The sequence below is a fragment of the Temnothorax nylanderi genome, unplaced genomic scaffold (assembly GCF_030848795.1).
Source record: "Temnothorax nylanderi isolate EJ_2023f unplaced genomic scaffold, tnyl_v1.0 TNYL_tig0019_pilon, whole genome shotgun sequence".
NCBI lineage: Eukaryota > Metazoa > Arthropoda > Insecta > Hymenoptera > Formicidae > Temnothorax > Temnothorax nylanderi.
In genome coordinates this window covers 1,079,833-1,102,844 of record NW_027249081.1, presented here as the reverse complement: position 1 = coordinate 1,102,844, position 23,012 = coordinate 1,079,833, and the positions used below count along the sequence as shown (strand labels likewise).

The window sequence follows — 23,012 nt, the reverse complement described above, 5'->3', positions numbered from 1 at the left end:
GACAGTACAATCAGTTCAGTTTAATTATATACTTAGAATAGTTTTCCCATTATTTTTCAAATCATATTAATACGTGTAGTCATGTCGAAATTCCGTTTACCGTGATTGTCGACATCAAGTCGATATTGATAATTCATCAATAAATCCTAAACTTACTCTAACACTGAAACGAATCAAAAAATTAGCTTTTAACTGAACTTTAACGGGCTTAATAATATAAACGTGGTATATAAGGCATATACAGAACGCTAAACACGGTAACTCAGAAAAATCATTTTAAATGAGTTTTGTAGAATAATTGAAACTAACGTTAATGATCCTTCCGCAGATTGGATCATTAACGTTAGTTTCAATTACTCTACAAAACTCATTTAAAATAATTTTTCTGAGTTACCATGTTTAGCGTTCTGAAACTTAAATTCGCAATTTTTATCATTTTGAATGACTCTAATGTACGAGAATCGATACGAAAGCAAAATGTCTCCGAATTTTTTTTCCCAGAAAATGTTACTTTTGAAACTATATAGTTTTTGCATGAAGTAATCAATCTTTATTGCGCACCCTGTTATTTTTCTACGCACTTTTGCCATCTGTGACTCAGATGCTGCACACCAGTGCGGCAAAGGTCCTTGCTATGATTCTTGAAAGCTTGACCGACAGTTTTCTTCATCGTCATCTGGAAAATACCTACGAAGTGTTTTGTATCTTTCAATAGGCCGAAGAGGTAATCAGAGATGAAAGAAAGAAAGAAGGAAAAATGTTGATCAAGCCCTCAAGAGTTATAAAGCACTGGTGTGCAGCATCTGACTCACAGATGGCAAAAGGGCATTATAGAAAAAGATGGACATTATTTGGAAAAATAACAGCGCGCACAATAAAGACTGAACATTACTTCACGTAAAAATCATATAGTTTCAGAAATCAAATTTTCTGAGAAAAAAAATTAGAAGGGGCATTTACTTTCCGTATCGACCCTCGTATCTAAATCTATTATTCTTCTGAACTGCATTTTATTTCTTTCTTTATCCGTCTAGTCAGAACGTGCGATATCCGCGATTATTCGTTAAAAAATGAACTTAATGCTACTTTATATTGATAAAAGTTTAATTATCGCACTTCGACTCACGATAAAATACGTCCAGTACAAAAACGTGCTCTTCGGGGGATTCCAGCCGACGATATTTTCGTCCCCGAACGCCGAGTCCTTAGTTCGCGTTGTTTACCGCCGGTATTATTCACAGTTCGATTTTACATTCAAAATCATCTTCAAGTCTGCTTATCGACGATTTTCAGATTCCATCCGGCCGATGAAGTGCGATTTTAAATATAAGATCGGATGATAATATGCAAAATACCAACCCTCTTATTAGATATCGTCTTTCGAAATTCGAAGATCACGAGTCCCCCGCCGCGCTTCCGTGCGGGGCGGGGGGGCGGAAGGGAGCCGCGCGCGTGGGAATCGAACGCGATTGATTGGTCGCGACGCGGCTTGACGGAGGAGGGGGGGGCCGTCATCTCACGGCCGGTCGTCCGTCGTGGTTCGTGGTTGGTCGGTGCGGTGGCCTCGGAGTGCATTTGGAGGTTATAGCGAGCGTCCGGCGAGGATCGGGTTTCTGTTCGTGGCTTCGTGGGTTACCGCGCGGGCGGCACAGATCGGCGACGGCACGGCAGACGCGTTTCGTCGTTGCGGGCGGAAGGACGCGCGGATCGAAGGCTTCGAGCACGGGTGGCGGCGCATCTACCGCAGCCACCGTACGTGGAACACACGTGAACTCGGGGGACCGCTCACACACGTTTTTTTACGTACGGCAAAGTGGACTCGATGTCGATAATATGTCGGCTACGAGCAACGTTAGGACGACGCGGATGCACAGGATGGCCCGTCGGGCCGTTTGACGATTATTTATGAATCCACGGGAGGATCTGAGGAGAGGGTGTCCACGGTGCAACAACATGGTGAAGGAGAAGGCGAATTCGATCCGCATCTACGACTCGGAGGGCTACCGACGCAGGGCCGCCTGTATCTGCGTCAAGAGCGATCTCGAGGACGAGGTAAGCCCAGCTGGCAGATGGCAGCCACCTGTATATATCTTTGCCGGCGCGCGGCACGGCACGCGCGGCGCGATCCCTCGCTCGAGAGCCGGCTTTAGTTTCTCTCTCCTCTCTGAGAATCTCTGGACTCTCGCCTCGGTTAAGGTCGGTGAGTAAAACTTCAACGAGTAAGGTCTCACGTGCGTCGTGAATTTTTGCAGGTACTACTAGTTACATCCAGTCGAAGACCCGACAGTTGGATAGTACCAGGCGGCGGCGTCGAACCCGAGGAGGAACCAGCGGTCACGGCTCTTCGCGAGGTCCGGGAGGAGGCTGGCGTTCTAGGACAGTTAGGCCGTTGCCTCGGCACATTTGAGGTTATAACTCGTGATGTATGCCACACAGATATTATGTTATACCCCTTCAATGTCGTGCTGTTATTTTTTCTATTTTTTTTTTTTTATTAATGTTCTACTGCGTTTCGCGTATAACTGGGTCTGTTTTGCTGAACTGGCTGCACTAGTTCAGAGTTTATCTTAGGCCAGTGGCGATCGTTGAACAGAGAGATGTGCGCTGATTTAGCGAGCTGGAGGATCCGAGTTCAAATCCGACCAAAAATTGTCGGCTTTTGTTCAATCGCCACCTCTTGGAAGCAGGGATGGCAACCCACCGAGAGTATCTTGCCTAGCTCTCTATATTTAGAAAGAGAACCAATCCTCCAGGTTGGGGATTAGGCAACAATTTATAAAATTTAGGCCCAGTTTCACAAGTGTCGGTTAACTTTTAATCTTAGGGTCTGTTTTCTATTGTTGAACTGGTTGCACTAATTCAGAGTTTATCTTTTTTACTCCACATTGGAAGGAAAAGGATAAACTCTGAACTACCTAGTGCAGTTCAGCAATAGAAAACAGACCCTTAGATCAACTCACTCTTCGTCTCCTTCTAACGTCTCCCTTAGAAAGAGACGAAGAGTGAGTTAATCTAAGGTTTAAAAGTTAACCGACACTTGTGAAACTGGGCGTTAATAGTTCTATAAAACTGTCAAGAAATTCGCATTGTATAAAAAATATACATATAAGAGTTCTCAATTTCATTTAATTTGTTGATATTTCCCGAATTATTTAATGTTATTACATACGATGAGTTTGATCTTTGAGTATCAGATGTTTTATCTGATGTCACCGTGATATTTAGTAGTGTAGAATTTTCTTTTATCCTGTTTGTATCACTGAATGTTGTATTTACATATGTAAATACTACATATGTAGTAAGTTTAGATTGAGTTTTTTTTTGTATCAATAATTCTCTCCAACGTGAAAAGTAAAAGAGGAAAGATAAACCGTGCAAGAAGTTCAGCTAAAAAGAACAGGCCTAAAGATAAACTCTGAACTAGTGCAGCCGGTTCAGCAATAGAAAACAGATCCTGTGTATCGTAGTCTCAAATCGCGTTTGATTTGTTTATTCGAGACGTCGATTACAAGCAAAAATAATGATTCCGATAAAGCCGATTCTCCCTTTAAATGATAATCTCCCTTTGCAGAACACGGAACACAAACACCGAACGGAAGTGTGGGTTATGCGAGTGACCGAGGAGCTGCCGGAATGGGAGGACTCGCGCGCTATCGGCCGGAAGCGAAAGTGGTTCACCATACCGGAGGCCCTGCTGCAGCTTGGTCAACACAAGCCCGTCCAGCGCTCTTACCTGCATAGCCTCCACAATACCAATCCACGACATAATCCCACCTCTCAGCTGTCCAATCATTCGCACTCCACGATGGCGTCTATCGAACTAATGAATAACTCTAGCAACAATACCCACTTGAGCGAACACAGCTAATATCGTCGCGTATCAAGCCCGGTATTTTTTTTTTAAATCCAAAATTCGACCGCCATGGGTTCCCTCCGAGCAAAACTCGCTGTTACTTCTCCTTTCTTCCCCTTAAGGGACTCCACTATACAACTACTGTTGTGTTTTATATATATAAATTGATATCTATGTGCTTATCTTTATCATTATATCCTTAGGTTAATTGCTACGATTATTATTACGTTTAGTCTTAGATTGTTGATAAATCGGTTCGTGAAGGAGCACTTATATATATATATATTTTTTTTTTCTGTAACCGAATTCTCATTTCTAATGTGACTTTTTATCGAACGCGCGAGAAGAGTGATTAAGTCAATTATTTTACTGTCATTATTATTTTAGTGTTTGTGCCTAATATACGTAGAATGCCATACACGTGATCCTGTTTCCACGTATCGCATATCCTGGCTATACCAGCTGCGCGAACTTTTTCTACATTTTTGTCGGAGCGAAGGAAAAAGTTGCGTTGTACTTGTTAATATACGGACGATAAAATTATGTACTTTGTATATTAACTTCTTGAATAAATTTTGTAATGATTTCTGCGAATTATATACGCGAAGATGCGCGCGGAGCTGCCGCCTTGTACCCTCCGCCTGTGGTAAAAAGAAAGAATTTTCCTGCAAACAACGTGACGTAGGTTCATCAATACTTCATTGTTACAGCTTAAAGTTTATCGTACGGCTTTAAGTGTCTATGATTTTCTGTATTATTTATTTTCTCGCGACACTTTGTGATGTGACAAATAGTTTGTATGGCTTAGGTTCTCGAGATTTCTGTGGATGGAAAGGATTTAAGGAGAAAGCGAACAACCAACTTTTGTAGCAGACTCTAATATGAGATATTAAATTTTTACTATTTAAAGATAATTATATATTTTTATTTAACTCTTTATCCTGGCGTATTGTTAGATTTTACTTCTCTTTTCATCTTGTATCTGTATTCTTCCTTTTAAAATTCGAATATACATGTATTTTATTTCCAATGCAATTAGAACAAACTTTAGTTTTCTTCCTTTTTAACTACATTTTTGCTCTTTCTTTTTTTTATTTATTATTATTTTTCCAAAATGAACATAAATCAAGTGCAAATTAAAAATAGTATACGTATCACACACATACATGACGAGCATGCGCAGCTCAGCGAACAGCGCAGGCGCAGATGGTGAATAATCCCGCGTGGCTGTAGCTGTGACTTTTAACGTGAATAAAGCCTATTTATTTAATCCTATATTTAAAAAGGAAAAGATAATCGTAATCAATAATAAATTAATCGTCGTATTTCTTTAAGTGAGTACAAATTTAATTGGAAATACGTTTAGCTAATGTACCTTTCTAATCTGTAATATTTTGGCGAACAATTTTTGAGGTTAGGGTACACATCACACGTGTATACGATATTTTAATTAGAATGCAAATTCTTCTAAATATCTTATTAAAGAATTATACAATTCGTCGTTGCAGTCACCGGTTGCGTTTACCTAACATGCCTGTCCATTTCGAAGATATACCTGAGGAAATGAAGGAGGAGCCGATGGAGGGTGTCGCGAACGAGAGCGAAAGCAGTGAGAGCAGCGACGAGTCCGTGGAGGGCGAGAACGCGGACGAAAGTCGAGAGGAAACCAAGTCGCAGGTGTACCTTCCGGGACAGGCATTGGAAGAGGGGGAGGAACTCACCGTTGATAAATCGGCATACAGATTATTGCACCATGCGCAATCTGGAGCGCCGTGCCTCAGCTTCGATGTGATACCAGATGATTTGGGCGACTCCAGAGAGGGTTATCCTTTAAGCATGTACATAGTCGCCGGGACACAAGCTGCCAAGGCGCACGTCAATAATCTCCTCGTCATGAAAATGTCCAATTTACGCGGTAGTAAGCAGAGCTCTGAAGAATCGGACAGCGAATCGAGCGATTCGGAAGACGACGACGACGAGCGCAAACCAGTTATGAGCGTCGCTCCTATAAAACACCAAGGATGTATTAATAGGGTGAGGTAAGTATTCTAAAAAGATCCGTCATTGATAATTGATGACTACAGAAATGTATATATTTACATACATTTTCATTTGTGACATTTATAGATGTACAAAACTTGGTGGAACAGTCTTAGCTGCCAGTTGGAGCGAACTGGGACGTGTAAATATCTGGAACTTGCAAGAACAGTTGACTGCAGTTGAGAATCCTAGCTTGCTGGCCGCATATCGTAATAAGTGTGATAAGGCGAGTGCAGGCATTAAGCCGTTGTATGCGTTTAAAGGCCATCTATCTGAAGGATTCGGCCTTGATTGGAGCCGCGCCGAGCCGGGCACTCTAGCATCTGGCGATTGCAAAGGTAACATTCACATATGGCGAGTCGACAGCGGTGGCGCGTCCTGGCACGTAGACCAAAGGCCGTATAATTCGCACGCCCCGCACAGTGTGGAGGATTTGCAGTGGTCGCCAAATGAAAAGAACGTTCTGGCATCGTGTTCCGTAGACAAAAGGTTCGTATTTACTATAAGATATGTATGCGCTCTTGTATTACTGAGTCGAATCAAGAATTGAATATTGCTGCCTCGCAAATTATTATAAAGATTAATTTTTATTCCAGTATAAAGATTTGGGATACGCGAGCGAGTCCACAGAATGCGTGCATGTTGACGGCGTCTGGTGCTCACACGGCCGATATCAACGTTATCTCGTGGAATCCGAAGGAAAATCAGTTTTTGGTATCAGGTGGCGACGACGGATTCCTCCACGTATGGGATCTGCGACAGTTCGGATCCGATGGTGCAAGTCCGGTCGCTACTTTTAAGCAACACACCGCGCCAGTCACCACCGTGGAATGGCATCCCACAGAAGGTACAGTGTTTGCTTCTGGCGGGGCTGACGATCAAATCGCTCAGTGGGATCTGTCAGTAGAAGCAGACCATACGGAAGAACCTCAAGACAGTGTGTTAGCCAAGTTACCGCCACAGCTGCTGTTCATACATCAGGGTCAGTCAGATATCAAAGAGTTGCATTGGCACTCGCAATGTCCAGGAACCATGATATCGACCGCGCATTCAGGATTCAATATATTCCGTACGATTAGTGTATAATAGAATATCGCACTCTGTAGGATAATATAAAAGAATTATATTTAAGAGACCGTGAAAAATGATATATTATAAAATAGTATATTATTGTGCACCAAGAGGCGAAAGTAGCGTTTTTCAGACGAGTGTGAAGTTTCAAATTACACGAGTCTGAAAAAGTTTTCGACCCGAGGTGCACACGATATTTTTCACAATACCTTTACGGAAAGTCGAACTTTTCGTGAAGGTGTTGTGAAAAATATATATCTACAAAATCGTTGTTTCTTAAATCAATTTTATTCTTATTTATGTAATCTTATAATTTTGATAAACAAAAATTCAATAACAAAAAAGATGGACTTGTATGAAAAATTATTTGCTTATATTTACATTGCCCTATTCAGTGAAACCGATCATTTCTCGGGGAGGCGTTCTCTAATTCTTTATTACAGTCTATTACAGTCACGCGGATCGCTCATAGTTACGTAATGAACAAATATGTCAGGATTAGTAATGCCTCTTGTCGCGATCCGAACGGTAAAACGCGCGGCAATACTTTAATCCTGTGTATAAAATGTTATTTTTAATGATTAGTTAGCGTCTCTTATTATTTTATAAAATAAAGAGAGGGAGAAGGAGATATTTGTATTTTTCATAGGACAGAGACGAATAATTTACGAGAAAATCTCCTTTATAAATTACAGATTATGTGTGCGATATAAGGCCTGTTCGTTTTAACTGAACTTCTTGCATGGTTCATCTTTCCTCTTTTTCTTAATACGTAATACGTTGGAGAGAAAAAGAGAAAAGATAAACTGCAAGAAGTTGAGCTAAAACGAACAGGCCTATACATTGTGTAAAAATGTCAAATGTTCAAGTTTTTCGTCTAACATTTTGTACAAAAATTTTTATAGAATTAATGTGTATCATACACACTGAATGAAAAATAAATCTAATTTTTTTTAATGGAATATAAACAAATTTTTATGACACAATTTATTTTCAGGTTTTGCCGAATAGAGAGATAAGTTTGAATATAAGTGATAAGTTAACTTTTGTTGCTTTGCAGACACTATACTTCTTTGTTGCGGATGATGTCTTCGCTCTTACAGAAAATAAGTTCATCTAATGTATCAACAAAATCACCAACATCGCTGTCATTGCTTCTCTCAAGATTTGAGTTTCGTAATTCGAAATTTTCATCCAAAAAAGTATATGCGTGATCGTCACAAGACATTTCGGATACTCTATACAAAACAATTGGTAGAAATTAAATGTACCAACGTATGGAAAACTATATTCCTACGTATTGGAAAACTTACGGCCTTACGGTTACGACTAAAACTTTTTACTTGCACTAGCCTTAAGAGATAGAAAGAATTATAAAGAATCTGAAGGAAACGGCAGCTAGGAGAGCGATGTAAACGTGGAAGGAGATATCGAGTCGTCATCTAATAATCAAACCAACTACGCAAATTTCTACTGTCTTTATGAAATACGTTTGTCAAAACATCACAGATCATTTGTTCATTAGTAATAAGGATAATAGGTGCCTTATGGTGGGCCTCCCATGTGGACAGTTCCATGGATTCTGCATTTGTGCCATTTGTGTTATCAGCTTCTGCATCTCACTTGTGTTTAACGCTGTGCCGATCATGACCGCGCTGCGACATGCTCTGGACGCTAACATTTGCCTAACACGGCTCGGACGATATATGTGCTTATCTTTGTGTTCATTGCCTGCTTCTCTGATAAGAAATACCAATTCCTCAATATCCTCTTGACCAAACTGCCAATGACCACTGACAGGCATTCCTATCAATTCTATTTTCTTGCCAGGCTCAGCTAAAAAATAGTTATACGGTACAGAATAGCAATTTAATATATTTCATCATTTTACTAATATTTCTATGGCTTAATCAATAGCATCATAGAATTATTATTATGAAGGATTATTATGAAATGATAACGGTTATGAAAAATTCTGAAAATTAAACACGTATATATACCTTGTTCATTGATATTAAAGGTAAACCCATTATCTTCAAATGTTTGCTGATGTTCTATGAGTATTGTTTCGTTCAGCGCAGAGAAATTTAGCGACTTCGGTACAATAAGCTTTTGAGTTTTCAGCTTCGTTTCGTTACTGAGCTTCTCGAAGCGAAATTTTTCGTCGGTGGCATGTTGGTCGATGATAAATAGATCATTCTCCAAGCGAGCTATTATGAAACCAAGATTAAACTGACCTATTATCTCCATCTATAAAAGATTTCTAAGTTTAAAACATAAATATACATAATGTCTCGGCATTAATATATCACACAGTAAATTATATTTAATAATCGTATATAATAAAATAATTACATGTAGTATATAAAAAGTATACAATATACTTTACCAACCTTGCCGAATGAATCTTTTGTCAATTCTCTCTGCAGTTCTTGTTCAGCCTCACGTTGATTAGCTTCCATTTGTACTCTATATTTTATTCTTTTAGCTGTACTGACAGCTGCTCTAGCAATACTCTTTTTTTCATTTAATTTTTCCTTTATCGTTACTATACTTATCATCATTTCTACATCTACAGGCTTTTTCATTGATCTGATATTAGTCTTAATATTACTCTCCTTCGCAGTATGCGATACCGAAGGTGATACTTGTAATCTTTTAGCCGGCGAATGCGTGTGATTAGGCGAGATTGTTCTTTTCAAGCCAAAATTTAATTCCGTCAAAGTTTTAACGGTAAAATTCCCTTGCAGTTTGTCCCATTTTGTTGTCAAACTGTATTTCAGTGTCGCTAATATGAGTCGTTCTTGCGTAACGAATATTGTCCTTTTGTCAGGAGTGACATTAACATCGGCGCACTGTCGATCTAATTTGATATTAAAGAAGACAAACGGATACTGCTTATTGTTGTACTTGTGATACGCGCTGTTGATCAGTTTACTGATCTTCGTTAAATCACACGGCCGACCGTTTACATAATAAAACTGTCGATCGGGCGAGGAACGTCCGACTGTGTGATCGCAAGTGCTCACGTAACACTCCCAATCGAAATCTACAGTAATGTCATTGGGCAAATTGTATTCTTGCAATACTGTTTCGTCCGGAGGTTGTAATTCGAGTTTAACGATCCCGTCCAGAGACTTCTTACCAAACACGGAATTTACATTGTCCAGCACGTCGTCGGTGTTTCTCGTGGCCACGATAAGATTGGGGGATTTACCCGCTATCAAATTGGAACATGTAATCTTGATGTTGGTGGAGACCAAGCAGTAACTGTACAGGACCTGGATAGCGCGCGCGTACTCCTTCTTCAGATTCTTCTGAAACTCCTTCGCTCTCACGGGCAGATTTTTAAATATGTTCCTCACGTGTACCGTGGTACCCTGTTCTCTGGCGCACGGTTCTCTCTTCGCGAGCACGCCGTTCCGGTCGAATTCCAATTTAAAGCCATGCTCGTTGGATGCGTGCCTCGTGATGATACTCAACTCGGACAGAGCACACAACGAACTCAACGCTTCGCCACGGAAGCCAAATGTATTCACTTCAGTTAAGTCTGTGAATTCCCGAAGCTTCGAAGTGTGGTGTTTCAAGCCTGATTAATAGAAGAAAAGTGACCGCATTAAAAATTGCCTTTAATCCTCTTAATGGAAGACTGGCTCTAAATTAAATGTACCCTGGTGAAAAAATTTCTCAGAAATTTTCTTAGAATTAGGACTTGTGAAAAATTCTAAAAATAGACATAAAATTTTTCAGATACTTTCCAATTCCTATAAAAAATCTGAAAATTTTTTAGCATTCTTAGAAAGTCTTAATAGAAATTTCGATTAATAATATAAAAAATTCTGAGATATTTTTCCACCAGAGTAGTTTCCATTCTTTGTAACTAAATTTTTTAAACAGAAACCCTGAATTGCTAATAATTATTTTGATTTACAAGCCTACCTAAACCTTCGAAGTCTCGTTCCAAAACGCCGCTACCATTGTCACTGACGCTAATGCACGTTTTACCGTAATCAGTAAGCTTGACGTCGATCACTGTAGCACCGCTGTCCAAACTGTTCTCCACTAATTCTTTGACTGCGATCGCAAGATCGAGCACCACCTAATGAAACATCCGTACATGATATCTCAGATCTTTCTATTTTTTATCAAGAGACATTGCTTTATAAACAAATTATGCCTTTTATTAATTACACATACTTAACCTTACCTGGCCGGAGCAGATGTGATGGACCGTTTCTTTGTTTATAGCTTCTATTTTTTTCGATTTTTCAGTCGTTGCAACAGGCTCATCCATCGCTCGATCAGGCACATGTGTTCAGCGTCAGGAATAATTAACACGAGTGTAATTACATTAATTACGGATTTATTCGAAGCGCGCCGCGCGTCTCACCCTCGTGCATCTGTCGGTAAACTGATCATGGCTTTGCTGCTTTGCTCTCGTTCACGTAGTAAAAGGGAATTTACAATCAAGTTTTTAAAATTATACGTACGCACAATTCGTTTAAACGCGAATGTTTAAATACGATGCAAAAATATAAATGTTATTATACTCAATTTAATGTTAATAAATATAATGATTCTTATACGGTACTAGATTAAATATTTTCATAAACATATGATATATTCCATTTTATAAAATTTTATATTTTATAAAATTCTTTGAGTTTACAATAATTATAAAAGTAGAGATGCTTTCTTTTAGCTAAATTTACAATTTCTAATCGTTTGATTTAATACCCTATTTTTTAGAACGTAGCTATATTTAAAGGAAAAGTAATATATATTTCAAGTTTGGAGATTTATTAGATACATTAAAATTATTTCATACATAAAACAAATATAAAATCATAAATGTGTGAAGACGTGTCAACGAAACAATCCGCTACTTTGACATGTATTTATTAATAATCTTTTTACATTCGTTAACGTACACTACAGCCCTATCAAAAACATATATTTTACAAGTCCGACCTAACTCCAAATCCGGGACCCGGTGGCGGAGACGTTAATGACGTAAGTCCACCGGCGGGGTCAGCCGCGAATCTCGGAGAATTCTGTGGGCCCGGCGACGGCCTCTCGCCCTTCTTGAAAGCATTTATTATAGCCGTTGCAGTTTCCGGGGTCAAATCCTCCTGCAAAAGAAAAAGGAATGATAAGTACAGCGTCGTTTTCACTCGAAGCTGTTGCTCCTAAAAGGATAGGTATATACGTACATAATAATCGTCGTTTACTTGGAACATCGGCGCATTGGCGCAAGCGCCCAGACACTCCACCTCCGAGACGGTGAACAGCTTGTCCGCGGAGCTGCCGCCGAGCTCGCAATTCGTAGCCTTCGTCACGGCGTTGACTATCGAGTCGGAGTCCCTCAACCAGCACGGAGTGCAGGTGCAAATCTGTATGTGATACTTGCCCATGGGCCTGCGATTGAACATCGTGTAGAACGTGGCTACTTCGTACACTCTCATGCGCGGCACGTCCAGTATCTCGGCGACTTTGTGCATGGCGGAGATGGGCAGCCAGCCGTGCTGCCGCTGCGCCAGATCCAACAGAGGTATCATGGCACCGCGCTTGTGTCCTTCGGGATAAATCGTGAGCAGCGCTTCGATCCGCTTCTTATTCGCCTCGTTGAACTCGAACGGTATATTAGGATTATCATGCTCGCTGTCTCTGTGCTAAAATTTAAATACCATGTATAATATGCTGTTATTATTTATTTATTATTATTATTGCTATTTATTATTATTACGTACAACAAACAGCTGGTCCGACGCGCGATTTGCTGTTGTTTGCACTCCCCTAATGTTTCTTAGAGCCTGTTGAGGATAGAATTGATGTTAAATACATGTCAAGTGACAGATTAAATAATAGGTCAAGTGCCAGATGGTGAATATGCAAACTTTACAGAGAGAAGAAATCACACACGCCTATAACTTTTATCTTACATCTTGTTTATTCATTTTGACTCTCACAAGCTTAATATAGAATCAATAGAAGTAAAGATAGATAAAATAATAGTCGAAAATAAGGTGTCCTTCCTAAATAACGCTTGCATCGTTTTGCATCGAATAAGATAGGGATCTTCTCGTAAAGATGTCAAGTATTTCACATAAAATAAAATACACATGCTCCTTTCGTAGAAATATCAAGTAATTGACTTGCGTTCAAGAAGTGTTTTACAAAGTCGATCAGTTTCAATTGAAAATACAAGATTATGTAAGGTGTTTGAGGTTATAGCGGTGAAGCAAACTGCAATGAGTGCGGCATCGGTAAACTTTCAGCGAGTGATTTACTCACGAAGAGCCCGCAAGCTCGTCGTAGAGACGTCAGCATGTCGACACGGCTGAATGACAGGCGGCACGACGAGATTCTTGCTCGCTGCACTCTGTCAAACAAACGTCAACCGCTCACCCTCAGCTGCCAGGCTATCCAACCTAACCTAACCTAACCTAACCTTAAAGTGAGTTTACATCTTGTGGCAGAAGTTCTGCTCTTTATAGAGTGTAGAGTTCCTATTTGCTTCCTTCTCTCTCCAACATCTAATTACATGTCCATTTCATTTCAAGTGCAGAAAATGCATAAAGTGTAATAAGATGGTGCAACCGCAAGGAACAGTTGTTCCGTTTCTCGTCGATTGAACATTTCGCACGTCCTTTCGCTTTCTCTTTTCCTCTCTCCGACGTCAAATTATATGCGTCTGTCTCGTTTTAAGTGCAGAAACTTTAATATGGTGCGGCCGCAAGGAACAAAGTTGCAGGTCCGTCGAGATAGATCAGCGAGATCAAAACAAATTTGAATCGTACGTGATCGCGATCCAGCAAATCGCGGTACGGTGTCGAGGTGTTTTCGTCTGAGAAGTTCATCCTGTCCGTAAACGAGAGTAAACGGGAGTGCGATGAGCGCGAGTATGAAGGAGACGGTGCACAATTTGAGCAACGTCGTGAACAACGAGCACGGGAATGAGGAGGTAATTCTACATTTCTTTCCCCTTCATCTGATCTTTCCAATTTTTCGCCACGCCTCCTGTTACTTTGCGAGATCTATGCATCCTTCTCACGACCACAACTTTGAATTTTTATCGATTTTTATCGCGCGCACAGGTTATGTATGTACGTCAAATTTGGATCTCACCCACGGTCTTACCGAATTGATATTATCATATATTATTCTCATTCATATTTCGTTATTTAAACAATTACAATAAATTACATAGATTACACTTGTATAGATGCAAGAATCTTTTTTTTAATGCAAATATTCTGCATTAAAAACAACTCGTCAGGTAATTTTGTAGGCTACAAGTAATTACAAGGAATCGCTGGAGAAAGTTTAATGAAGCTTTTAAAGAACAAAGTTTTCCTAGAAATGTTCGCTACGCCTGTGAGAATTATAATCGTGCTTCTATTCTACAGCAGGCAGTCTCTGAGGAATCGTCAGCCAAACAGAAGCTGAGGAGCTGGCTGAATCGACATCTGCGTATCGAGATGACCGACGGAAGGGTCTTGAGAGGAGCGTTTCTCTGCACGGATCGCGACGCCAACGTTATTTTGGGCTCGTGCACCGAATACCTGTCCATGGAGCACACGGAAGCGAGAGTTTTAGGCTTGGTGATGGTGCCCGGTCGGCACATTGTCTCGATACATTTAGACGTTTGAAGCGGCACCGTTCTCACAAGTCTGTAAATACTCTCTCCCTATTATGTTTATTTAAGTAATATATTTACGTGCTTGCTGTGTGTTGAATATTATACGAATATATTGTATATATGTCTTTATATTTTGAAGACTTAGTTTTTTTTTTGTAATACGAACAGGTTTGCGTGAAAAATTAAAAGGTATAAATCCTGCTCCGTTAATAATTGATATATTCGACACTTATATCGAAAATATTTATATTACACCTTACCGATCTTATTAAAGCAAACTTGAAAATAATATGAATACAGCGCAAAAATCGTGATAATTCTTGAATTATTACGATTAGACTGAACAGAATAGTGAGGCATGCTTTATTCTAATCATATTTTTATGATGAGGTTGTTATGAATTCTAGATAATAAGAGAAATACTTAAGAATAAAATAGTCCTTAGTGTATCAAACACCTTTAATATAGGTTGTCGCTTTGAATAAAAAATAAGAAAAAAAATAAAATAATTGAAGATTAATGTTAACTGTTAAGTGATGTATAATATACTGGTAGATGCGGAGAAAAATCGTTTATTAATATATGTAGATACCATAACGAAACAAATTATTTTTAATTTTTTTTTAATAGAAAAAATAAAACTTGCTCTGAGCATATTTCAATCTCGATCTCTATAATATTAGAACATTCCCTATAAAAGTTCATTGCTTCTCAGTTGTTTCTTTACTGCTTTTGATGGACTGTTCCTGTATAAGCCGGTATGCTCGTTCCAATTCTGCATTGCAGTTAATTTCCGTTTTTACCCTGTTTAACGCATCCTCTATCCTCTGTTGAAGCGTGCCAGTCAAACTGTCCATCTCACACATGTAACATAGCTCCGCGCTAGCTACTGCCATTTTGTGTACGTAATCCATATACGTAGCTAAGCGCTAAAAGAGATTTGCGTTCTAACTTATATAATTATATATATAATTTTTTATGGCGCAAGATATGTATACAATCTATACTTTATGTTATAAGAGAATTTTAATTTTGATTAATTATTTAGAATTTTAGACTGCAATATTTAATGTTTGATTAATATTTGATATTACGTCAAGCAGGATTATCTCGTTTCTTAAGCAATTCCTTATTACCGTAATCTTCTCCTTCCTCTCTTGCATTTCGTTCCGTAACTCCACAATCAGATCCGTGTGCGCGTCACTTACATTGTGAATTATAGCTTCTTCGAGAAGGGAAATGAGCTCGTTCAACAATGTTCTGTAAAATTGTCACGATAAACGGAGACACCTTATCTTCGTAGATCTATGTTGTTATTTTTACTTACCTGTATTCAACGCTCAGATCTACTATAGCCACGTAAGTAACGGTTAATGTCTGAGTTACACTGTTAGCAGCATCCAACGCAGATTGTTTTATCATATACTCGTGAGTGAGCTTATTTACATCTGGTGGTACCAGTTTTAACTTGTCGTTTTCACTAGGCTTGTCGGGTGAGTTGCAATGTGCAAATAACATACCCGATGTGTACTGCAATTGTGGGCTTTTTTTAGTTTTTATATTTAAAATTAAATATATAGTAATTAAAATATGAATTATATTCTCACCATTGCGGGTCTAATATCTTTCCATAATTTTCTAAGAACTTGACGCATGGCCATACTTGCTAACAATATAATTAATGTACAGTCGAACCACGTTTTTTTTTTTTAATTCATTGAGACTAGCAATTTCTGACAACCTATCTATTCCTAATTTTTTTTTAGTCCTTCACCTACGTATCCTTTAACATAAATGAAGACGCGTTGTAATCCTTAAGTCGTTCAGAAAGAGAAATTTTGAAGAGCGAGTAAAAGGAGCGAGTAACCGGTACTGTGTACATAACATGTACATAACCTCGCTAGTAGAAATCAGCTGAGCGATTTCTACTAGTTTTCTCGAAAGAGAACGATGCGAAAGAAGAAATTTAGTTTACAGACGTTTACAGAGCCAATTATAAATAAAAAAAATAACGGAAGTTTGACTGCAATGGTTAATTTTTTCCCCACATGGAAAGATTTTAAACTTTTTAATAATTTTATCATTAATATATTATATATTTTTTTAAAGAAAAATAATGGTGAGAATACATTTTGTTTCTTTATTCCAATGTTTTTCTCTCTCCCTTTCTCTCTTATATTTTTTTATTTATTCAAAATAATATGAATAACATTTAAATTTACAATTATTTTTATTGGAATGATAAAAATTTTTCGAATCCGAACGCCTATTTGGCAGTAGAATAATCATATCGTGTTCGTGATTTTCAAAGAACTCATCTAAATATTGATGAAGCCAGAAAAGCAATCTTATCTTACGATTCTCGAGGGGCCGACTTTTATCTATTTCACATTGTGCAAATGGTTATATATATATTTACAAAATAACCAATATTCCATATATATTCTATCTAACTTCTTTAAGAAATATATATTAGAATATCTGAAATGTCACATATTTTTTTTTATATATATGATATCACTATAAATAACAGAAAATGGAAAGATTTATGTAAATCTTCCTTTATAAAAAAGATGATACAAATCAATGCATGTAGGAAAACGTGATAAATTCATTCGAAGACTACCGATATACATTTTGCGAGAACTTAGGGCTGTTTTACTACACGAAAAGATCCACTCCCCGAAAGATATGCAAGAATTATTTTACGAACCAAAATTATTTTATATATACGTCCTTATCATTCGTGTTTTTACAAGCAATAGTATGCTTTATACTGCAACCTCGTATGTAGCGTGATAATAGATAATTAAAAGATATACTTGCAGCAGAAGCATTTTACATGTAAAGTCACAAATTCATGCTGTAAAGATGCGAGAGATAAATCCCTCTCGCAGAGAACTGGCCTAACTTTACGCATGTCCATTATCAAATAATCCGTTATCAATTGTCGGGATCTGCTGTTGCTTGGCACTTGTGTAACATAATTATCGCGAACAATCTTCGATAAGAATTTATACTCTTGCAATAACTTTTCTGCAATGAATGAACGATGAAACCATATCCATTATATAAATACATATTATTAATCAAATGGAACAGCTCGTATTCGCATTCGCAGAACAACTTATTCAACAGCAACGCACGAGAGAATTTCCGCTTTAACTTTAAATGCATCTGACGAAAGTAATCTATAGAAAAATTGTCTAAATCGACGGATATCGTCGATCAATAACAAAGAATCACACTTTTAAATAAATTATTTCTTATAGTTCTTGATGCGTTTTTTCCTGAACTTCCTCCTTAGGTAATTGTGTTTCCTCGCTTTCCGGTAGAAGTACTGGATCCTGTGTATCCGTCGTCTCCGGTTCCTGTCGTTGCTCCTCCGTATATTCTTCCGCAGCCTTGCCTTTTTCAGTATCGGAACCGGCTGCGGGTTCTTCATTTTCCTCTATCGTGCGCTCACCTTTATTATCCGTCGTTTGATTCGCTGCAGACTCCTGTTTCGGTTTCCATATCTTTACTTTGTTCAGAAGGTATTTAATTTCTCTATCAAGTAACTCCATTTTATTCGCGATCTGGCGGACTTTGTATTTTACTTGTATGTTTAGCAGTGCATCTTCGAAATATTTCGAAACTGTATCGTGATAATCCTGGAGAAAAATATCGCTTTTTACATTTATACTAATAAATATATAATAATAGTATATATACTGTCAGTCGAAGTCACTTTAGATATTATTAAAATTAAATCGTTTACCTGTGTCTCGTTGATCAATTTTTCTAACGTCTCGACTTCAACCTTCGTTATAATTTCGGTCGTTTGACTCAAGTTACGCATATTCTGTAAGAACAGTCTACTGCCTTTGAGTAGCGAAACCATTCCGTTCATGACTTCTGGTCGTTCTCGGTATTCGAACACTCTCTCGTAGACGTCGTTAGTTAACTTTTGCAGTTCCATCAATTTCTCCTCGTAAACATCCGCGGTCGCGGTGAATCCGTCCTCGTACAACCATTCGGAGATTTCGGCGCATGCTTTTCGAATCTCCTCGATCTCCTTCTCGGTAGCCGCGTTCGAGAATTCCTCGTGGTCGAACTTCTGCTGCGCGTCGATTACATACGACTCGAGGTTGTTTAACGCAGTTTCGCGGCGCGTTTTCTCCGAATCGTGCACGTCCAAACGATGTATCCTAAAGAAAAGTAAGGATAAAGTTTTATCAAAATAGTATAAATTATATTTATCATAATTATGCTAATTATATTTGCTTGCCAAGAGAAGAGGCAATAAAAAAAAGAGTAACATTTACATTAACGTTAATAAAATTTAAAACAGAATATATATAAAAGATGGAAATTATTTTTTTTTATTATTTCACGTTGCGAATAAATATATCTGTGCTCACTTGTCTCGAGATTCGCCGAGTTTTTCACCAGACAAGATTAATGATCCTAGTTTAATCTCTTCCGAACTGATAGGTTCCTTGATCTGAACGATCGTGGCTTTCTTCTCTTTGTCCGCCTTTTCGGTTTTATTTGCAGCCTTATCCTCATTCACTTTTGTCTCGCTCTTTTTCTTCTCCTTCTCGTCTGTTTCTTTCGTCGAATCCGAAAATTCTGGTTCTTCATGCACTGGTTTTATATCCTCTTTCGGCGATTCCTCTGCCTTGTCCGCTGTTTCTTTTTCTAAAGAAGAACCTGAAAGATTGAAACTTCAATCTAACGTGCTATTTGGATAATTTATGATCAGAGCCTAGAGTTTTATGTAGTTGACAACGGATTGCACAATTCAAGACTTCAAAATTTTACCTCATGTAACTTCTAATAAAATGGTTGTAAACAAAAATATATCGCCATTAATAGAATGGGAGCCGTTCTATTAACATTAATCTATTAATATATACATTAACATCATTCTATTAACATATAAATTTTGAAAACTCATTACTGCAAGAGTTTAATTGTCAACAACATCAAAATCTGAGCCCTACTCGATGATAATGCTGTTTTTTTTCCTTTTCAAAACATCTACGTATTTCTTGATAAAAATGCTTGCAAAAAATGATTTCAAAACGTAACATGAAAGAATCTTTGCTTTTGTTTGTTACGAAAGTAACATATGTGCTTTTCCTTCAGAAATAAAACAGTTCTTCAATATATACAAACAAGATATAAAGAAGAACCAGTATAGTGCAAATATCATCGAAATTGAAAACTTGTACACACAACAAAAATTAACGGTATCATCTTTTGCACTGCCTTCGGCACAAACCTGCAAAGAATTTACTAATAGTTGAGCCAAGTATTGAGAAAGTACCCTCTTCTTCGTCAACGACAGTACTCGATTTTTCGGAAACTAATTCTACGGTCAATAAGTTCAGTACGCCACTATCGTCTATATTAAAGTGCACTTTGATTCCTTTACTCTCGGCGCCTTCCTTGGCATGCTTTTCTAAAGCCTCGGCTACGCCACTCAACGACACAGTAGATATACGTAAATCACCAATAGCACTGTAAAAAAAATTCAATCCCTGTAGTTTTAGAGATATGAAAATTCTAATATCTAAAATAACACGTTAATTTGCTCCCAGTATTACAGATCAATAAAAGCTACAGATACTTACGTTACCTCACTCGCAGGCAAATAATCCAATTCAGCATAATTTACATGAAAATCAAAATCATTCGTATGCTTATTAAATGTAATAATCTTCTTTTGTGGAAAAGGATTCATTTTTCCAAACAACATCTTCTTCACCTGCACAAAAATTGATGAAAAAAACATATAGATAACCCTTTAATACGAAAGATTAAAATATATGAAAAAGTCAAATACCACATAATAATCTTTTACCTGTCTAACTTTATTATCAACAGTTCTATCAAAAGTGATTTGAATCGGGAACAACAAAGCGTCTTTCGTGACAAACTTCTTGACCTTGAAACCCTGACCAAGATCAGCCGCCTTGTACGCAGCCCCTAAAGCAGCTGCCTCATCCGTATTTACATTTTTTGATAATTCTGTTTTCACGTATTGGGACAATGCCTCTTGTACCTTCGGCATGCGGGTACCTGCTCCTACCAATACCACATGCGATATGACATCCATCGTCAAACCTGAAACAGTATTACATGTATGCGTTTAGTGTTTATAAACATACATTTATGAGAATCATAATCACGTATCTGTAAGAAGATAATCACCTGAAGTTTCCAATGCGATCTTCACAGGATTCGCTACACGTTCGAACAAATCGGCGCATATCTCTTCCAGCTTCTCTCTCGTGACTTGCAATTTGAAGTCGATATCGTCTATCAAACTTTCTATCTGGGCAAAATGGTCCGCGTTGGCACTAAGTACAGTTTTCACGCGTCCAGCTTCCTTGAAGAGCTTCGCCATCGCTCTCGGGCTCTTGAACGCCGAGTTCGGTGTCTTTTTAAGAGCGTCAAATTGCTGCGCCAAGTACTGCTGCAGTCTGATTTGCATTTCCAATCCGCCGAGCGTGCGATCGTATCCCACACCCAGCACGGAAACGTGAGGATTGTTCTCGAGGAAACCCCTCTCTTTCGTTTTCATGTTCTGATAGCTGACGACCGTCGCGGTGGTGCTGCTAGCACCCATGTCGTAAAACATGATGTAATGAGCGGAATCGTTTATCTCAGTTCTACCGAATACGCCGTAGTTTAAAGCGACCGCCATGTAATCGTTTATGAGCTGTAACACCTTCAACCCGGCGAGTTCGGCCGCTTGTATCAAGGCTCGCCTCTCGGCCTGATTGAAGAATCCCGGCACGGTGATAACAGCTTCGTTGATCTTCTGATGGGCGGCAGCTTCCGCCATCTCCTTGCCCTTGTGCAGTATCTGCGCGAGCAACTCCTCCGGAGTGAACGTCGTGTTCTCGTTCAATCTAAACGCTACGGTTTTTCGCTCCTCGTCGGCAACGATGTCGTAATAAGGAAATCTCTCTCGGTAGAGTTGTACTAGTGGATTGTCTATAGGCTTTCCCAGAAGGTCTAGAATGTAGAAGAAGTTGTTCTGGGGGAATCTCACTCCGATCACTTGGGCGTCCTCGCCGAACGATCTCTCCCCATCCCTGAACGCAATCGTGACTGGCGTTTTCCTCTTCGACTCCTTATTTAAAGCTATTTCCATAGGAACACCTGGCTGCGGAGCAAAGAGCATTTCGTAAGAAACACGATCAATTTTTTAAAAGTACAAAGGCTGCGTTGGATACATTCGATAAAGCTCTCTAATGCAAAACCAGTAGTTTGACAAGCCCATCGGATATGGACTCGCTGCAAACAGATTGTTACGTACCGAGACGATAGCGACCTTCATCCATTCGCTACCAAGGTCGACGCTCATAACGGCAATTTCTTCGCTGATGCCGACGAAAGTGGCGATTATGAGCAAGGCTAGCGACGCCATCGACATGCCTCTCTGCGAGAATCCCATCTGGAAACGAAGACAAACGTGAAGTATGCCGCGACCGGGGGAAAATTCGCAAGCGAGCTCGAGAATATTAACGCGCTCGCGCCGGATCGAAGGCACGAGGGGCTCTACGTACTGTCGTCTCAGCTGTCAAAACTTGGTTATGAATACCGGCGACGTGAGGCGCACGTCGATCGGGGTGGGAAGCGTTTTTAACGGAGCAGGTTGACGCGCGCTCACCTTTACGCTCAGGTCTACCGACGGCACACGACGTACTCAAGGGGGACGGCTCTCAGCTGTACACCATTCAGAACACACGCTCGCGCATCGCAGCCCCTTTTGAATCAACAAAAAGCCCGAGCGTGACACCCTTCACCGCGACACTCTCCGCGAGAACTCTCCCGTGCACCATGTGTTGGTGTGGCACGCCGCAATTGGCGCGGCGCGGCGCGAACGACGGGACGCCATTGGTCCGCGTTGGCAAATCCGAGCCAATGGCGTCGCGCGGCCCGCGCTGATGACACCAATTTCTCTCCGAGGGCCATTCGAAGGCACTTGCAAGAATTGCAAGTGATTGCAAGGAAAATAAAGATGCCCGAGGCCTGTTCTTTTTAGCTCAACTTCGTGCACGGTTCATATTTCCTCTTTTTCTTTTAACGTTGCAGAGAAAAAGTGAAAAGATGAAGTGTGCAAGAAGTTTAGCAAAAAAATTAAACGATCAACCCAAGGGCCTTTGGGCCTTGAGGCCCGGTAAACAAATTCGTACGCACAAAGAAATCAACGATTCGAGAATTTAAAATAAAAAATGCAACATTTTGTCGCGATTCATAAATTAAATATGCGTGAGAAATCGATTTCTCTATGGGTAACCTTGATTAAATTTCGATTAACTTAATTAATTCAACTGGCAGGATTGCCTGGAGCAAAACTTTTAATCATACAATTTATTCATAATCTAGTGTTTTTTTTCCATATTT

The 23,012-nt window shown here is 39.1% G+C and overlaps 7 protein-coding genes across 12 annotated transcripts; 3 read left to right on the top strand and 4 right to left on the bottom strand.

Annotated features, from left to right (window-relative positions):
- The first annotated feature begins 1,528 nt into the window (after nt 1-1,528).
- Nucleotides 1,529-4,767, top strand: Aps (diphosphoinositol polyphosphate phosphohydrolase 1 Aps). Of its 2 annotated transcripts, none has more exons than XM_071699729.1 (3): nt 1,529-2,052; nt 2,253-2,408; nt 3,572-4,767. In XM_071699729.1, the coding sequence occupies exons 1-3, from the start codon at nt 1,906-1,908 to the stop codon at nt 3,866-3,868; spliced, it is 600 nt and encodes a 199-aa protein (XP_071555830.1). In that variant the 5' UTR covers nt 1,529-1,905; the 3' UTR covers nt 3,869-4,767. The 2 variants fall into 2 exon arrangements, with proteins under 2 accessions (XP_071555830.1, XP_071555829.1); XM_071699728.1 differs by having other exon boundaries at nt 2,253-2,423.
- A 268-nt stretch (nt 4,768-5,035) lies between these two features.
- Nucleotides 5,036-7,936, top strand: L(2)09851 (WD repeat-containing protein 1 l(2)09851). Of its 2 annotated transcripts, none has more exons than XM_071699724.1 (4): nt 5,036-5,187; nt 5,403-5,892; nt 5,981-6,382; nt 6,490-7,936. In XM_071699724.1, exons 2-4 carry the CDS (start codon nt 5,417-5,419, stop codon nt 6,977-6,979), a joined length of 1,368 nt encoding a protein of 455 aa, XP_071555825.1. In that variant the 5' UTR covers nt 5,036-5,187; nt 5,403-5,416; the 3' UTR covers nt 6,980-7,936. The 2 variants fall into 2 exon arrangements, with proteins under 2 accessions (XP_071555825.1, XP_071555824.1); XM_071699723.1 differs by having other exon boundaries at nt 5,045-5,187; nt 5,362-5,892.
- A 491-nt stretch (nt 7,937-8,427) lies between these two features.
- Nucleotides 8,428-11,393, bottom strand: Pms2 (mismatch repair endonuclease PMS2). The gene is made up of 5 exons (XM_071699720.1): nt 11,172-11,393; nt 10,904-11,063; nt 9,358-10,553; nt 8,965-9,214; nt 8,428-8,800 (listed from the first exon to the last, which is right to left on the bottom strand). The coding sequence occupies exons 1-5, from the start codon at nt 11,256-11,258 to the stop codon at nt 8,475-8,477; spliced, it is 2,019 nt and encodes a 672-aa protein (XP_071555821.1). The 5' UTR covers nt 11,259-11,393; the 3' UTR covers nt 8,428-8,474.
- Nucleotides 11,394-11,847: 454 nt separating this feature from the next.
- Nucleotides 11,848-13,419, bottom strand: Nd-24 (NADH dehydrogenase ubiquinone). Its single transcript, XM_071699712.1, has 4 exons — nt 13,259-13,419; nt 12,715-12,777; nt 12,178-12,636; nt 11,848-12,096 (listed from the first exon to the last, which is right to left on the bottom strand). The coding sequence occupies exons 1-4, from the start codon at nt 13,292-13,294 to the stop codon at nt 11,923-11,925; spliced, it is 732 nt and encodes a 243-aa protein (XP_071555813.1). The 5' UTR covers nt 13,295-13,419; the 3' UTR covers nt 11,848-11,922.
- A 176-nt stretch (nt 13,420-13,595) lies between these two features.
- Nucleotides 13,596-15,262, top strand: Sbat (LSMD1 domain-containing protein Sbat). 2 transcript variants are annotated; one of them, XM_071699716.1, is made up of 2 exons: nt 13,596-13,928; nt 14,377-15,262. In XM_071699716.1, exons 1-2 carry the CDS (start codon nt 13,857-13,859, stop codon nt 14,614-14,616), a joined length of 312 nt encoding a protein of 103 aa, XP_071555817.1. In that variant the 5' UTR covers nt 13,596-13,856; the 3' UTR covers nt 14,617-15,262. The 2 variants fall into 2 exon arrangements, with proteins under 2 accessions (XP_071555817.1, XP_071555816.1); XM_071699715.1 differs by having other exon boundaries at nt 13,608-13,928; nt 14,374-15,262.
- LOC139768996 (uncharacterized) lies at nt 15,163-16,610 on the bottom strand. Its single transcript, XM_071699713.1, has 4 exons — nt 16,214-16,610; nt 15,934-16,136; nt 15,743-15,866; nt 15,163-15,535 (listed from the first exon to the last, which is right to left on the bottom strand). The coding sequence occupies exons 1-4, from the start codon at nt 16,265-16,267 to the stop codon at nt 15,308-15,310; spliced, it is 609 nt and encodes a 202-aa protein (XP_071555814.1). The 5' UTR covers nt 16,268-16,610; the 3' UTR covers nt 15,163-15,307.
- Nucleotides 16,611-16,771: 161 nt separating this feature from the next.
- On the bottom strand, nt 16,772-22,464 carry Grp170 (Grp170 co-chaperone). Of its 3 annotated transcripts, none has more exons than XM_071699707.1 (9): nt 22,172-22,464; nt 21,922-22,059; nt 20,808-21,768; nt 20,458-20,720; nt 20,228-20,361; nt 19,876-20,114; nt 19,010-19,301; nt 18,367-18,796; nt 16,772-18,259 (listed from the first exon to the last, which is right to left on the bottom strand). In XM_071699707.1, the coding sequence occupies exons 2-9, from the start codon at nt 22,057-22,059 to the stop codon at nt 17,873-17,875; spliced, it is 2,844 nt and encodes a 947-aa protein (XP_071555808.1). In that variant the 5' UTR covers nt 22,172-22,464; the 3' UTR covers nt 16,772-17,872. The 3 variants fall into 3 exon arrangements, with proteins under 3 accessions (XP_071555808.1, XP_071555807.1, XP_071555809.1); XM_071699706.1 differs by having other exon boundaries at nt 22,276-22,463; XM_071699708.1 differs by having other exon boundaries at nt 19,921-20,114; nt 22,276-22,463.
- Nucleotides 22,465-23,012: the final 548 nt, after the last annotated feature.

Bases quoted from the DNA above. Each gene is read 5' to 3' on its own strand.
- Aps (XM_071699728.1), top strand. From the start codon at position 1,906: ATGAATCCACGGGAGGATCTGAGGAGAGGGTGTCCACGGTGCAACAAC. The intron at 2,053-2,252 runs GTAAGCCCAGCT...GAATTTTTGCAG, and splicing joins AGAGCGATCTCGAGGACGAG to GTACTACTAGTTACATCCAG. The intron at 2,424-3,571 runs GTATGCCACACA...CTCCCTTTGCAG, and splicing joins TTGAGGTTATAACTCGTGAT to AACACGGAACACAAACACCG.
- Pms2 (XM_071699720.1), bottom strand. From the start codon at position 11,258: ATGGATGAGCCTGTTGCAACGACTGAAAAATCGAAAAAAATAGAAGCT. The intron at 11,064-11,171 runs GTAAGGTTAAGT...ATGTTTCATTAG, and splicing joins ATCACATCTGCTCCGGCCAG to GTGGTGCTCGATCTTGCGAT. The intron at 9,215-9,357 runs GTTGGTAAAGTA...AATCTTTTATAG, and splicing joins CAAAAGATTCATTCGGCAAG to ATGGAGATAATAGGTCAGTT.
- Nd-24 (XM_071699712.1), bottom strand. From the start codon at position 13,294: ATGCTGACGTCTCTACGACGAGCTTGCGGGCTCTTC. The intron at 12,637-12,714 runs GTACGTAATAAT...TTTAAATTTTAG, and splicing joins CGTCGGACCAGCTGTTTGTT to CACAGAGACAGCGAGCATGA. The intron at 12,097-12,177 runs GTACGTATATAC...TTTCTTTTGCAG, and splicing joins AAGTAAACGACGATTATTAT to GAGGATTTGACCCCGGAAAC.
- Sbat (XM_071699715.1), top strand. From the start codon at position 13,857: ATGAGCGCGAGTATGAAGGAGACGGTGCACAATTTGAGCAACGTCGTG. The intron at 13,929-14,373 runs GTAATTCTACAT...TCTATTCTACAG, and splicing joins ACGAGCACGGGAATGAGGAG to CAGGCAGTCTCTGAGGAATC.
- LOC139768996 (XM_071699713.1), bottom strand. From the start codon at position 16,267: ATGGCCATGCGTCAAGTTCTTAGAAAATTATGGAAAGATATTAGACCC. The intron at 16,137-16,213 runs GTGAGAATATAA...CCACAATTGCAG, and splicing joins AAGATATTAGACCCGCAATG to TACACATCGGGTATGTTATT. The intron at 15,867-15,933 runs GTAAGTAAAAAT...ACAATTTTACAG, and splicing joins GATCTGAGCGTTGAATACAG to AACATTGTTGAACGAGCTCA.
- Grp170 (XM_071699707.1), bottom strand. From the start codon at position 22,059: ATGGGATTCTCGCAGAGAGGCATGTCGATGGCGTCGCTAGCCTTGCTC. The intron at 21,769-21,921 runs GTACGTAACAAT...TTTGCTCCGCAG, and splicing joins TGAAGGTCGCTATCGTCTCG to CCAGGTGTTCCTATGGAAAT. The intron at 18,797-19,009 runs GTGAGCACAGAT...ACTTTTCTTTAG, and splicing joins CTCGGCGAATCTCGAGACAA to GATACATCGTTTGGACGTGC.